We start from the raw sequence: 16146 nt of genomic DNA, 5'->3' as shown, positions 1-16146 counted from the left end.
TCCCATTGGCAGGCAGGTGTTCGGCCATCCCCAGGAAAGCAGGGCTCGATCACACGTAATGGTTACTCAGGAAGACAAATGCCATAACGCCAAATATCAGCCCCCCTTCCTTCTCCTTCCCCCAGTTTATATACTCAGCATGATGTCATATGGTATGGAATACCTCTTTGGCTAGCTTGGGTCATGTATCCACTCCCAATTTCCCGTGCCCCTCCAGCCCTCTCACTGGCAGGGCCCAGGAAACTGAAAAGTCCTTGATTTAGTTTAAACATCACCCAGCAACAACTGAAAACATCAGTGTGCTATCAACATTGTTCTCACATCAGAGTCAAACACAGCACTGTACTAACTACTAAGAAGAAATTAACTATCCCAGCTGAAACCGACAGTATATAAACCTAAAAACTGAGACTACCACGGGTCTTTTCCTGAATTGGCAATAATTAGAAGAAATAAAAATCCATACTTGTTTTCCAACGTGACCTTTTGATAGAAATATCTGAATAAACTAAAAAAACCCCCATCAAATACTGAAGCGTTTAGTGTCTCAGAGGTATTTAAATTTAGGCTTCATATTTTTGCTTCCAGTTAGATATTTTTACTAGCATGTTATTTTTTTCTGTATTGTGTGTGCAATAGAACATTGAATTCTGATACCCAAGACAGTGAGTGGTTATGTTCTTTACAAGCAGCTTATCTAACACTTTAACCAAAATAAATCTTTGATTAGATTTGAGTTTAGAATAGACTGACAGAAAATCTTAACTCCTCTATTGATATAAATTCTCCCACAGTCTCAAAAATAAGATTTTAGAAAGCAATATATTTCTGTAAGGGACTTCTTGTCCTCTGACACGCACAGGCTGAGGAATTCCTTTATCTATTGCTGTGTATTCAGACAGTGTCTTTACTAAAGCTTATTTTTCCTACTTCTAATTTGCAGAGGACTTTTGCCCTTTACAGATACAGAAAAACAGTTCAGTGAGTATTTGTGGAGTATGACAGTCTTGAAGCAGGCAATTCACTTTGGGATAGTGCTATTGACAGGTGAAAAGGTCTTTCCACATTTGGACAATGATGGCTCAAGAACTGTAAAAATATGCTAGATTTAGAGACACTTTGTCTACTTTTATGGTATTCATGTTAGAAGAGTAAATGGACAAAATCATTACATTTCATGTGATTATCTAGACCAGTCTGAGGTGGAGGAGAGGAAGAGCCAGTAAGTAGTTAACTAATTTATTCTCCTGTTATTGCAATAGTAATTGAATTTTATGTGATATGCAGTTCTAGTTAAACTTTATGTATTGATTTATTTATTTATTCTTAGTATTTTATTTCTTTATAAACATACACACAACTACACAGCTTTTTGTAATGGAAATCAATATAGTCTAACATTTGGATGCTATGATATATACATACTACATATTTTAGCAATGTAACAGAAGTAATTTCAAAACCATGTTAGTCAAAATAATGCCAAGGGATATTAAATAATTTTACAGGTTGGAGATTTTAGGCTTAAGATAAACAAAACCCAACAATTCTTATTTATTGGCTCTTCCTAAATGCCAAATCTCAATCTACATTTTGAATTAATTTCTGTCTTCAGAAAATTGGGTTTAGAAGAAATTCTTTCGATAAGAGCCCCAGTAAGTTTTTTATGTTAATATCAAGATCATTTCATTTAATGATGAATTTCATATTTTTATATTAGATTATATTTAATTCAATTATAGTATTCTAATGCAGTAGTAAAGTGAATTTTGGTCTCTGATCTGTGGGACCTCATGGACTTCTGCCATAGAGTCTGCAAATGTAATGAAAAGCAAGCTTATTTTCAATAGTGATAGACTTTTATAGTACTGTAACTCACTTTTGAGAACTTCTAGCAGTCCACAAATCATAAAAGGTGGAAACCCCCTATGTTAGTGGGTACTTGAAGGTATAAGTGACTTACAATAACTATGTGAACTATTAATAAGCTAAAGGAAAGGCAGAAAGATCTGTGCTACTCACTTCAATTTCAAAAGAAGACTATAGAAAGTGCAGGCAGGCTGTGGTAGGCTTCTGTCAAACTTCTAAAGCTTCTGGCAGAATCTCTGTTCATGTCAGTGATGTCAAGAGTCCTCAGGGATCATCATTGCAGATGAGGAGAAAATGGAATAGTATATGTGCCATGTATACTGTGCAAACAGATTGTAAAAAGATAAACACACTAATCTTGGTTTTGCACCATTCAGGAAGCTTTAATTTTGATGAATGAGGAGATTTGTGCCTTTTATAGACATCATCCCACAGAAGCGGCACTGCAAAAAAAGAAAGGAAAATAAGTAAGATTCTCTGGCATTGCATTAGATACATATTCACAAACTTGTGCAAAACTGCATGCTAAGTGGAATACATGAAATGGCAGCCAGTCAGAATGATAATTTTATCCCAGTCTTGACATCTTCTGTATTGAAAATGGCTCTATAGCACATTAGAAGGGCTTGTTTGTCCAAAAGTTTGTTTCATTTCACCCAGTTTTATCTGTTGGTCTACCTCTCCCTGACAACCTTTTCTTGGAAAATCAATCTCTTATGTAGCTTTGTAACTATATATCAGTGTTATGGAAAGTTTATTTCACCACACACAAGTAGATTCTTTAATCAGAAGAGTTTCATCTGTCAATCACATGCCATTGCCAGTGCTAACCAAATGTTGCACCTACTGAAGGATGGGAAATTATCTAAAAGCCGGTGGCAGAGAAATAGTGTTACACTGGCTCGCTGTCAAATCAGTAATAAAGTATGTTCACTTATCTATTAAACAACTTACATTTTCAGGTTTCCAAATAAATGTCTTTGTATTTGTAATAAAATTAAATATAGCTATTTCTTGTGATGTTCAGCTCATGTGAATGACCTAATCATCTTGGCTTTTTTTATAGTGAGTGAAGAGAAATGGACCTTTTTAGATTTGCATAATTACACCAATCTATTTTAGATATCTACTTTAAGATGAGATTAATCATGGCCCATAAATTACTATTAACTCTAAAAGACAACAGGTTTAGATATGGCTGTTTATATATGAGAGCTAGTTAAAACAAATCCTATCCCTTTTGTCTGGAAACTGAGTATGTTTGCTTGTTTCTTTTTTGTCAACAAAGTGAAATTGCAGGGATGTGCAAATATTCAAATGGGAACAATCTTTTAGCAAGGGAGTAATGATAAATCTCTATAATCCATTTGTACATTATGTGATTATAGATACTCCTTCTGACACATAAGCTGCAACTGTTAATAAACAAAACATTGTCAGGACAAGAGTGTGGGAAAGTGATCATCTAGACTGCTGTAATGTTAGGGTAAATGCTGGCATGCTTCTACCTTGGGTAGTCTAGTACTCTCCCAAACAATCTCAAGCGTAATGTTGTAGAACAGTGTATGCTAAATTCCCAGGAAGTGGCGGGTTGACAGCCATGCTCTTTTGAAGGGTAATTGAGTTTAACAATGCATGGCTGTGGTCAGAGCATTCTCACTGGCTTTGGGGCTTCATGTTTCTTATGATATTAGGACAGACAGAGATGCAGTGTCTATGTGATTAAATAGCATTATATTTTTCTGGGTGGGCTTCCCTTTCCCTAAGTCTAAATACTTAGAATTCTGAGCCACTATAGCCTATTGTATAAAGAAAGAGCCTAGGCTCAGTTTACAGTAAAGGCAGAAAATAAGTGTTTCCAGAAACTGATTGAACTGACTGATCTGACCACCTATCTAAATAGTTAGTTTTCTGGAGATTTGTATTTCTGGACTGAGTAGGAAAGTAGCCTAAGCTGACTAGTTCAGATTTAGCCTTCTAATTTTCAGAACCCTGAGTTATAGCAGGTAATTCCCAAAATTTGTTCCTAATTTATGATCAAAGGAAAAAAAAGTGGTTTGTGTTTTCAGAGGACTCAGGTGATAGACAGCTTTAGCGTCTGTACAGGAAGAAAAGCAAGGTATTAGACTCCTTGCCATTTCTTCAGCTGAGGTTTACCTCCGCACCAGAAGAAAGGAAATAAGAAAAATATGATACCAACTCTAGTTTGTGCAGTTGTGAAGTAATGACACGTTGTGTATGAGTATGTTATTTATCATAGATATGTCTGATTGTCTCCTAATTAGTGAATGACCTCATAGAATCATAGAATGGTTTTGAGTTAGAAGGGATCTTAAAGATCAGGTAGTTCCAACCCCCCTGCCATGAGCAGGGACATATTCCACTAGACCAGGTTGCTCAAAGCACCATCCAACCTGGCCTTGAACACTTCCAGAGATGGGGCAGCCACAGCTTCTGTGGGCAACCTCCTGTAGAGAATGAGCCGAAAACAGCAAACTGAACAGAAGACCAGCAGCCTGATTCAGAACCACTTAATGAAGCTGTTCAGCAAAATAAGGACAGCAAATGGAAACCATTTGTGAAGTCAGAATTACTTCCTTGGGCTGTGGACATGACTGTAATAAAGGAAGAATACACAAAGAAAAAGAATATAGAGTTGAGAAAGATGAATTTGGAACCACTCTTTATATTGCTCCAAGAACTGGACCTCAAGGCAAAAGGAGAGATTTAGAATGCATCTTTACATTCTAGCAATGCTATATGGAGAAAATGCAGAGAGGAGAGGAGCTGCTTAGAGTAGAACTGCTCATTCCAAGGAGCACAGAGGTAACTGCTTATCCCATTCAGCATGTTAATAGGCCAAAAAGGGGAATGCTATTTGAAAATCAGTGTAGGGATATGTCTTCTTTTCGGCAGAGAAGAAACTGAAACCATGCTATCTTGACACTAAGATGGATAGAACAACCTTTGCATGTTCTTCCTTAGTTGCCACTATGCTCTGCTGGCTTCGTTATAGAGATTAGATGAGGAGATGAAGCTGCCATTTAGTGCTAAATGCAGGCTTGATACTTCCTCTTCTTTGGATAAAAAATAATAGAAGTGGTATAAATTAATAAATAGCTCACTAATCTCTTTTAGGATAGTGTAGATATTAAGCTTTTTTCAATAAACTAATACTATAATCAAGTATCAAATGAATAATTAGTTGTTGGTGCTCCAGTTTCTGATTTACCCAAATTATATATAATTTATGTTTGTTCACTGTGGATATATTTAATCTAATTGAATCATAAGAACATAATTTGCATCAATATAAGATTCATTGACATTATATTTTGTTTGATATTTTATATCTCTGTGTCTTTGTTTCTTCTTTTCTCTTCCCATTTCTGTTCACAGGTTTTGACCTAGTGAAATGTGAAGATCCTGGCATACCAAATTATGGCTACAAGATCCGAGATGAAGGACATTTTATAGACACTGTCATTTTATACAGCTGTAATCCTGGCTATACAATGCATGGTAGTAGTATTATGACCTGCTTAAGTGGAGATCGGAGAGTTTGGGACAAACCTTTGCCTACTTGCATAGGTAATATGGATTGTGACAGTGAAAGATTTCATTCTGGTGTTTCAAGGGTAAAAGAAAGAAATTGTATTTCTATACTTTATGAGATGATAATGGTGTAAACGTAGTTTAAATTTCAAGTAAAGATATAATGTGGACATCCAAGTATACCTTCTCTGAAATATATGGCTGGCTATTAATGGCTACAAAACTGCTGGGAAACGCTTCTATCTATAGGGCAGCCTTTGGTAAAAGACTACTGTTTTGGTTCTGATGATATCCTGGGTCATCGAGTCTGCCATGCTATCACAGGCAGTGGTATTATCTAAACACTTCACAGGCTAAGCCACCCCCATCATAAAGCCAATAATGATCTTTTTTACCGTATCTGTTTTCATCAGATTATTTCAGCATCTCATTCCTATGAAGCTACTTTCTAATTTTTATCCCACATTGGTGGATTGTTTTATCTGAGTGCTCTTTAGTCATTGTTGCCATGCTAGGATACCCCATCTGTCAGAGCATTGAGTAGATTTTTTCTTTAAATATCATGTCTTCAAGTGTCTTAAACTGTGTGTCATTACAGACAACATAAATATTAAATAAAGAAGTACTAGGTGAGATGCATAAAATAACTGAAAACTAGGATAGCTATTGACTTTGTACCTTTGCTAGGCAGTTTCTCCCCTTCCATTTTGCTTTCCAGTCCAGCAGTTACCAGGGACTTCCTGAGTTCAAGTTTCACATGGACTTCCCATGACTCCTTGGGAAAGCCTTTCTTTCTGTGTGCCCTCTGATGCTTAGTTTTTGCCTCTGCTGCCTGCTGCAGGCAGGCCACCAACTGCTTTGAGCACTCACCTGACCTGCAGAATCCTTGCTTGTTGCCTCTCTCCTATATTGGGTGCTACATTCTCCATTCCAGGAGCTGCTATCTGCTGAACACATTCACAGACCTGCAGTCTACAAAGGAGCAAGTTCCCTTCCTTTCAAAATTCACTTTACCCAGAGAGGGTAAGTGCCAGAAAAACATCAGTGAACAGTGTTTCTGCTTAGTCTTTAGTAGAGGTGTTATTTCCCCCCCTTGATTCTAGAATTATAAGTTTTCTTGTATGTATCTGACAGGTCAAAACAACTCTTTCCAGTTTTGATTTAAAGACTTTTTGAGATTCTTTATACATTCAAGTCCTTAAGCTCTTCAGTTTAATCGACCACCTTCCTTTTCCTCTAAGTTTGCCCTTTTGCAGAGAAAAGCTATAATTAGTCCTACCTTTGCCTGTCTCCCCATTTAATTTAAATGAAGTCATTACTCTAAGGTCATTTTCTGTAATATTTTCTTGTGCCTGTGTTCACTACCAATTAAGTATTTGAATCAATTCTAAAATACTTGTGGGTTTCAAGTTTATTAGGTGAATAAATCCATCCCTCTACCTACTTCCTTTTCTTAGTATGATGATTTGTCCTCTGTATGTGGGGTGTTAACATCTCAATCATACAGTATTAAGAAAAAATAAAAGAATGTATATTCCAGTCTGACCTGGAGGAAGATAGGGAAACCAGGATCAAATGAATCTAAGTAAGATTCCCATCTTAGCTCCTGTAGAACTTCTTTCATAACCGTTCTACAAAATATTTTTTACCAATATGTATATTTTGGAGGCTGATTTTATTTTCTGCATCACTGCTATATAATGCTCCCTCCATTGTGTATCTCCACTTTTTATTGTGTATTTCCAGTTTTCTTGATAACAGTATACTTTTAAGCATCTACAGTCCACTCAAGATTGTTACTTTTTCATTTTTTATATAATTGATGTTGTACCTTGCATTACTAGGTTTGGGTTTTGTATTTTGTTGCTAAACTTTTAGAATCACTTGTACCAAAATCTCTTATTTCTTGAGGATCTCACTTCATCTCTAAGTGAAATTATGTCCTGATATCAATAGAATAGTCAATTTTCTTTTAGTAATCTGAGACAGATTTTGTCCTTGCTTTCTGTCTGTTCAACCATAAAGCTATCTTCCTATGTAGCTTTATTATCTTTACATATCTTTTTATTTGCTGTCCATGTTCCTATATTTAAACTGAAATTTGGGGATCACATCAGTTTTGTATAAAACCCCTCTTCCCATTTCTCAATTTTAAACTCTTATGAAACATTAATTAGCTCCCCAAGAAGTCAAATGTTCACTATTCTCTCTGAAAGTCTTCTAAAGGTGAATCTTTCTAAACAGCCTTTCACAGTCTGTTACCTTCATTAAATTGTTTTTTTTTTTCTACTGTTCTGTGCACAGGAAAACTTGTCATGAAGATCCCTGAAAACCCAGTTAAAGCATCTGCAGATCATTTTATGCTCTCTCCTTTTTTCTTCCATCCAGTGTTATTTATATAATATTTTCCTTCTTTAGTTTTATCTTATGCTATCACAGTTTTACTGTGATTTGACTGCTTTCTTTTCCTTCCTTTTCCTTAAGTTGTCATGAACTTTCAAACATCACTTTCTTTCTTAGACACATTTTCTTAATATCCTCCTGTTTGTGGAGACCTTTTATTTTTTTTTCTTGTTGTGTTTTAGGTCAACATTTGATATTTGCTGTTCTCTCCAGTGACATTTACATTCATCTTGTCTTTACAGTCATTTCAATCTCATTCATAAAAAATGTCAAGCCCATACATAGACATATTCCACATAGCCTACACCTAGTCATTTTTTTCATTTACTTTCTCACTTTGTGGGCATATGGCATTTAATTTTTTAAATACTAAAGGAAATTACTAGGCAATACCTAACTGCATTTTGATGTAGTTAAACTTGAAGTTACACAGAAGTAACTTGAAAACATTAAACTAAAGGTACTTTGACATTAGCACAACACAGAAAGCTATTTTAATTACAGAATGCAATGCTGTAAAGTCTGAATTTGAGCATTCAGTGTTACTTAGAAAATTCAAACATATTATATGGGATATTTCTGAAGCATTTTTGCTCTCTTGTCGATGCTAAAATTGTGCTTTTGTAATTTCAGTGCATATTGAACTACTTTTGTCAGTAAAATAACATAATCACAGAAGTATGGTTTATTGCTTTATAGCAAGATGGGAATGAGATCATTATATGTAAATTTTTAACTCGCGTGCATGTCCTGATTTGTATGTATGTATACTGCTTCAGAGATATTAGGTCATTCTGTTACCTATTTGAAGATGGAGAGCTGTGGAATGGACAGGAAATGGAAGTGCAAAATATTATGGTCTTGTTAAAAATAAATGTAATACTTATTTTGTAGCTGAGTGTGGTGGTCAAATTCATGCTGCTACATCGGGGCGCATTTTGTCCCCTGGCTACCCAGTACCGTATGACAACAATCTTCATTGTACTTGGATTATCGAAGCAGATCCAGGAAAGACAATAAGGTATATACTTACTTTAAATATTTATTGTTGACTTCAGTATTTTATAAATTATGTTCAGCCTTACATTCTCACACTCTTCTATACAAACTGCTCATTTTCATTGACGTATGCAAGGCATCTTTCTGTCAGGCGGCATGTTAGTTGGCCAGGATTACTTGCCTGTTCATGTGTAAAATCCCAGGTTATGTGACATCATAACAACCCTACAAACCTGCCCAAATCCTTCCACACACACTGCCACCGAGGGAACAGCTGCCTTAGGGCACATTTCAGTATCACCTCACTCAAAATTTGTCTTCTATTACACCAGGACGACACCAGATTCCACAAAACACGTAACATGCTAACAGTGTTAATTAGTAGTATTAAACAGCTCACATAAGGGTGAACAAGGACCTCAGGAACCTGCATAATAAAACCATCCTCATCAATCCCAGACAGAAAAAGGGAGATGTGTTGCCTCATCCTCTTCATGGGATAGTTCTTCCAGCACAGTAAGACCATCAATGCCAGGGTGAAGCACAAAGCCATTATCTTTATTGACATGTTCCCAAGATCAGCAAAAAAAAGCAACAAACCCTGTGACTTCATGGGAGCTTGCCACTTAATATCTACTATAGCTATAGCACACTTAATATATAACTGCTATTGTCTCAGGCTCCACATCGGGTGCTAAAAGAGACTGTGATAGATTGACCTTGGCTGGATGCTGGGTGCCCATCAAGCTGCTCTGTCACTCCCCTCCTCAGCAGGATGGGATGGGAAGAAAATAAGATGGAAAAAACTTCATGAACCAAGATAAAAGCAGTTTAATAAAGAAAAAGAAAAGGCCGTGTGTGGAAGCAAAGAAAAAAAAAAAAAAAAAAAGATTATCTGCTTCCCATAAGCACACCATATCCAGCCACTTCCCAAGAAGCAGGATTTCAATGTGTGAAGTGGTTGCTCTGAAAGACAAATGTTGGAATAATGAATACCCCCCTTCCTCTTCCTTTCTTTTAGTTTTTGTTTTATCCCTTTGGTCAGTTTGGGTCAGTTGTCCCGGCTATGTCCCCTCCCAAGATCTTGCCCACCCCCAGCCCACTGGTGAGGAGGGAAAGTTAAAGAGAAGGCCTTGGTGCTGTGTGAGCACAGCTCAGCACTACCCAAAACAGTGGTGTGTTATCGACACCTTCCTAGCTACTGATACAAAGCACAGCACTGTGAGAACTGCTCTGGGAAAGTTCACTCCCTCTCAGCCAAACTCAACACAGCTGTCAACTGTGGTATCAAAATTCTTCCCTTGAGTCATTGTAATGCCATTCTTTTATATCCTACTGCAAATTCAATCTAATAATTTGCTTGAAATCAAACATAATTATTCAACACTATTTCTTAAATACATTACCTCAAGCAGCCATAAAGCTCCTGACTCTGCCAGGAGCCCTCAGATATCAGACATCTTGGACCTTGTTGTGTAGCTACTAGAAACTGTCTTTTTGTCATCAATGCTTTGATCGATTAGGATTTGGCAATTATCAGCAGCAGAGAGGATTAGTGCTATAAAGCTTTATATACAACTCTGAATTGTTTTCATTTTCCATTCCTGCTCTTTTCCATCATATCATTATTAACATATATAACATTTTGAATTATATAAATATCAGACTTTTCCCCCCATAATCATTTGAATAATAAGATCGGCAACATCTCAGAAGAAGTTGAAGATAATCAAATTTGTGAAAAATTATGAGAATTTAATAAGAAGTGCATTCAGGACTCAGAGAATGCTTAATAGATAAGGACTAGAAAATCTTTCCACATAGAGTAGGCAGCATAACAGAAAAGGGAAGAAATTAGGAGAATACAGAAAATGAGGGAAACAAAGCTCGTGAATAATGCATGGAATAAAGGTATATGCCAAGAACTGAATGATGGAATCTAGAGCTTATATTTCTATAATGATTTATGGAAAGATGATAGAAGGATCCAAGAACTCAGGCAAGAGGAAATTAGTAATACTAGAAGAACTTTTAAAACAGTTTTTCCTCACCAATTTGATTTACTGACAAGAAAGACTGTCACACTTTGCTGTTGACCTACAGCTAAATTACTCAAGTGGAAGGAATACTAATATTTAAAGAGACTTTCAGCTCAGTTTTGTTGTAGTAACACACAGATTCAAAAACTTTGAAATGGCAAATTCTGTTCAGTATTCAAGCTAGTTATTCTGCTCCAAACAGGAAGTTGCTGTGAAAGCAAGAATGTAAAAAAACACATTTAACTTCTAATCAAAATAGATAATCTTAATTTCTGTAATTTGAAAATAATTTCTTGATACCAATTTGTTTAATGATATGCCACAGAGACTACTTTTATACTCCAGTGACAGGATAGAATTATGTGATTTCCAGTAAATGTGCTACCTCAGAATATTATATTTTTTTTTAGCAAAAAATTAGCAAATAATAAACTGTTTCATTATTCAGCTTATGCAGACCATAGTTTTAACTGATCAATTCAATGAAAACTATTACTTTATAAATTAAACAAGCAAAACAATATAAGCAAATGGCAAGTGTTTCACTGGGAGGTTTTTTTCCTATTTTTATTAGTAATCCTGTTTCACTAAGCTAAATAATTCACTCCATCATAGATGACTTCAATGCATCATTTACATTTAAATGACAATTTTTAAATTAATGATTTCCAATTAATGACAAAAGTAATGGAGTATCAACACACAACTATTGGAAACAAAAAAAAGAAGCTTTGATATTTACCTATTAGATTTCTTCAATGTTAAAAATGTAAATGATCAGAACTTGAAGTCAATACATTTATTTTGACTAATAACGTAGTGTTCTTGAACCACTTTCTAAATCTAGTACTTCACCTAGAGATAAATACAGATTATTCTAATACAATTGCATATTTTATTAATTTGGCATAATGCAGAGATAGGACAATACATTTTCTGGTTTTGTATAGGAAAGAAAATGTCATACTGATGGAATTTCCTGTGCTATGTATGCTACTGCCCAGTAGCCAATGCTTTTTTTCGGTATCATGTAGTCAAGCCAATCAGTGTTCTTGGTATCCACATTTGAATAAAGAGAGGAAATCTTTGATGAAATTATATCTCTTAAAATACCTCTCATAAAAACAAGTGAATTTATAGATGGAATGAGTACTGTATGCCCTGTAATGATGCTTTCTGTAATTCAGGCATTTATAGAACAGAATCCATCTCTTTTACAAGATCAGCTCATCCAGCAGGAAAAATGGCTAACTCTGCAGGACCACCAGCCCTAATTAAGTCCTAAAAGGCATCTCAAACCTAAATACAGTTTGGGAATGAGTGCTTGGATTTTGTGTAATTGTGTTTAATGAGTAATGTACAATGCTTTCACTTTCTTTTTGCAGTCTTCATTTTATTGTTTTTGACACTGAGGTCGCTCATGACATCTTGAAGGTATGGGATGGGCCTATTGAAAGCAGCATACTTCTGAAAGAATGGAGTGGCTCAGCCCTTCCCGAGGATATTCACAGCACTTTCAACTCATTAACATTACAATTTGACAGTGATTTCTTCATCAGCAAATCAGGCTTCTCCATTCAGTTTTCAAGTATGTAAATATTTTTCATCTCAAATACAATAATTATATATACTTTATATACATTATTCTTATACACATTAACTGTTTCTCATCTTAAAACTTCCTCAGTCTTAAAAAAAAAAATATATACTATATTGTTTTAATCATTTTATATATTTATGGAAACAGCTACAACTAGGGAGAGTTTTTGGATTTGCTTTGAATGTTTTTCTTATTCCATGTTTTGTACAGCAACCACATGCCTATTATCTAATTAACATTATTTAACAAGTCAAAATGGGATTGTACATACATGTTTTCTTCTGCACTGATAGTTTTAAATGTTCCCCCCAGTGCTAACTAATAGTATATTATTTTGTGTTTATAGTTTATGTTGTTTAGGTGTTTTTTTCTTACAGTGTTGGTTACTTGATGCATCATTTTTGTGACCTTAACCACTGTTGGTGTACATGGTGAAACTGAAGAATAAAATTAGACTAATGAAATTAACAGGTTTAAAGTGAAAGCTCCTCCATATACAAGGAGCTGTGATTGATATTGTACAGGTGATCAATATCGTAAAACTGATTATGTGGAGTTTTTCTATGTTAAAAGCTGAGGGCAGGTCTGCAGGGAGACCATATCATTGTCTGACTCAGTTGTTGCATCCATATATATATATATGATGTATGTAAGTGTATTTCTGCTTAGGAACATAGGAAATTTATGAATTAATAAAATGTTGGAAAGTAGGAGTATTATTGAAAACCTTTTCTGCAGGTGCTGTCATTCAGAAGTAAAGGGCACTAATAAGATTTCAGTCATTATTTGCATGAGGCAATAGAGTTTGGGGGTTCCTGGTCTCTAATAATACATTTTACATTTACCTATTTACTTAATTTTGCTTGATTTTTCTAAATGCTGTACCCCCCAAACCTCAGGGTATTTCATACCCCTAAGATAACTAGTTAAAATTATATAAAATTAATTAAAGAAAAAGAGCAGAACAAATGTTTCTAAAATACCTAACCTGTGTACTATATAATATACTGCTTTTCATGTTCTTTGAAAAAAGTTAAATTGTACATTTGTGGAAATGAAGGGGTTTTTTTACTCTGTTAGGGTTAGCAAACACAATTTTATGTTGTATTATATGAAAATATTTATAAGTTTATGCACCAATTTTGGAAGGAGGGAAATAATTCAGCAGTTATTTGTCAACACATTCTTTGACCTTCAGCAATACTTATAGTAAATAGGAGACCATTTAATGCTTTAAGGTTGAAGAACTGATTTTTTCATGTTAGTATATCTGATGGATGCATTCAGTGATCATGCTGGTAATTGCAGAGTATGTCTTACTGGAATTAATTGGAATTAGTGGTGCAGAACTGAATGCCTCAGAGCAAGTAAAGGGAAGATGATACTAAAGTTTAATTCACCCTGCTTGAAAAGTGGAGCGTTTTATTATTTTTTTAATTGTTAGAAAAAAATATTATTCAAGGAATATGCTAAAGTAAATGTTAAATTATTTGAACTAAAAATCAGAGCTTAGTTTATTTAGTCTCCTTGAGGTAACGGGCAACCACCGTGGCCCTGATCTGTAAAGGATTTAAGCTAATTAATCTGTGGCTAAGTCAGGATATTTGCATGCTTTAGTATTCATCTTGTGGTCAAACTGTAGACCAGTTTATAGCAAAACTGGACAGAATATTGAAATTTCACTGCTGTAGTAGTTTGTAACTCAATGAATAAAAGAGTTTTGAGTTGCTTAAACTTTTTTCTGGTAATTGCAGAAGACGTCTGTGTTTTATTACAAGTTCTATGAAGGTAACTGGTCAGGTTTGGTGTCTTTGTGTCACCTGAAGGATTTTCAGGTGTTGCATTTGTTAATGAGTGCATTTTATTTAAATATTAATTACGATCCAAGAAATAACCTTCAGGTGCAGAATAGCAGAGGACTGGAAAGTCTTCAGTAACCTGGACCTCTTCCACATGCAACTTCTGTATTGGATTATGCAACTGGGATGAGTGTTTATGTCAATGAACATCTACTTACGGGATCACACAAAGGATATACCTCTCAGAGTATCAGGTCAAATGAGCAGCTTAACAACAAAGCATTAAAGTGCTAACCTTCAGCTGGAGAATTTGTTTCACTGTGCTGTGAATGCGCTGATTACTTTATATACTTTATATGCACTCTAGAATGTCTTTACTGAATCTGCCTAAAAAGGAGGAGCTGTGAAAGGATAGTATGAGGCAGATCAGAAAATATCACCTACAAATTACTTGCTGTTGATTGTAAATGTAATTAGTGGTATTTTTAATGGGAAAACGCAAGTGGCTGAAGCTTACAAAATGTTTCAACGCTATTAAAGGTGCCTTGTCTTGCCCACTCAGCTCAGCATGTAGAACATGAGGACATGAACTGACAAGAGTAATTATGTTAATTGTAATCAGTCTAATGCTTTTCATTAAAACTTAATTACCATTTAATCATGCATAAAAGGACAAAAAATGGAGTTCACTGTACAAAATTGACCTTTACTCTGGGGGTTAAATACATTTAAACTATGTAATACAAGCCAGGAATGTCAACCAACTCTTTCTGGTCACAGTCCAAAAAAGTGGACACAAGAAGGGTGTAGGCAAATTTGGTATTTGGCTTTTTTATTCCAAAGAAACAAAGTTACTGACAGCAAAAACTTTCCGCCTAAGTTAATAATAAAAAAAAAACATTTTCTAACCTAGCTTAATTCTGTTGTGTTTAAGGTACGTAGGATAGATTTCCCTCTGAAGTTGCCTTTTTGTTTTTATCAGCTATAGGTCTAGATATATTAACGTACACTAAATTTCAAACTTCTGGGCATCTAAGAGCAGGTAAAGTTAATCTTACCTGTCTTTTCAGAGGTGTCTAGTTTCCTTTGAGATGCCATAAGGTATCCTGGCTAGTCTCCATCTGCCATTCCAGAAGGTCACACACCCATAAGTCCTTGGTCATATCTTTCAGTCCTGTGCAGATACCTTGGATACTATAGAGCATTTTGAATGAGACTATCCACCTATGTTGAAGCAGATCAGTCTTGCCCTGAATATTTATTCCTCAGCTACTCTAGATTCTGAAAGCATTTGGATCCATGCTAGTGGATGATGCATTGCTTTTATTAACCTGAAGTGTATTTTATTGAGAGCTTTTTTGTATCTCATCATAGAATTTTTTACTTGATACTTAACAAAACCAATAGAAGTGACAGATGATAGGAACAGCACTGGCAGTTGCTAGTTATCTTATAATTCTTACAGACTTAGCCTTATTTTGACAATACCCAGTAGTAGCTCCTAGCCTTTTTTCTTGAACTAAATTCTCAGATGTTGTAACTTAAGAGAATTGTATCCTTTTCTTAAACCGAATGGTGAATTCATAGTTCTTCAACTGGTTTCGTAGATTCGGCTCCTCAAGGCTATAATACATCAAAGATTTATTTGCACTCCTCTTATAATGGAAAAGAAATTTTTTGAAATGTCTGCCTTTTCTAAAGTCAGACCCATCTATGATCATTTTCTATGCCAGCATCTGGTTCTATGGCATTGTTAATTTCTCTTAGTCATAGTATTATGTAAGCATGCACTTCAATTAACAATTTACCTATCTCTGCTTTTATGTGAGCAGAAAGGTTTTGTTTGGGTTTTGGGGTTTTTTTTTGCTAATACAAAGCAACT

The 16146-nt window shown here is 35.2% G+C and overlaps 1 protein-coding gene across 1 annotated transcript in view; it reads left to right on the top strand.

Moving 5' to 3' along the window:
- CSMD1 (CUB and Sushi multiple domains 1) overlaps window positions 1-16146 on the top strand; it is a 1203943-nt gene that overhangs the window by 962927 nt on the left and 224870 nt on the right. Inside the window, exons 24-26 of the mRNA XM_013299736.3 lie at window positions 5269-5460; window positions 8722-8848; window positions 12251-12453. Of these exons, the coding sequence (XP_013155190.2) occupies window positions 5269-5460; window positions 8722-8848; window positions 12251-12453 (522 nt within the window). The remainder of the gene's footprint in view (window positions 1-5268; window positions 5461-8721; window positions 8849-12250; window positions 12454-16146) is intronic.

The sequence above is a fragment of the Falco peregrinus genome, chromosome 7 (genome assembly GCF_023634155.1).
Source record: "Falco peregrinus isolate bFalPer1 chromosome 7, bFalPer1.pri, whole genome shotgun sequence".
Lineage (NCBI taxonomy): Eukaryota > Metazoa > Chordata > Aves > Falconiformes > Falconidae > Falco > Falco peregrinus.
The sequence above is the reverse complement of the archived record's forward strand: the minus strand, read 5'-3'. Positions and strand labels throughout refer to the sequence as shown.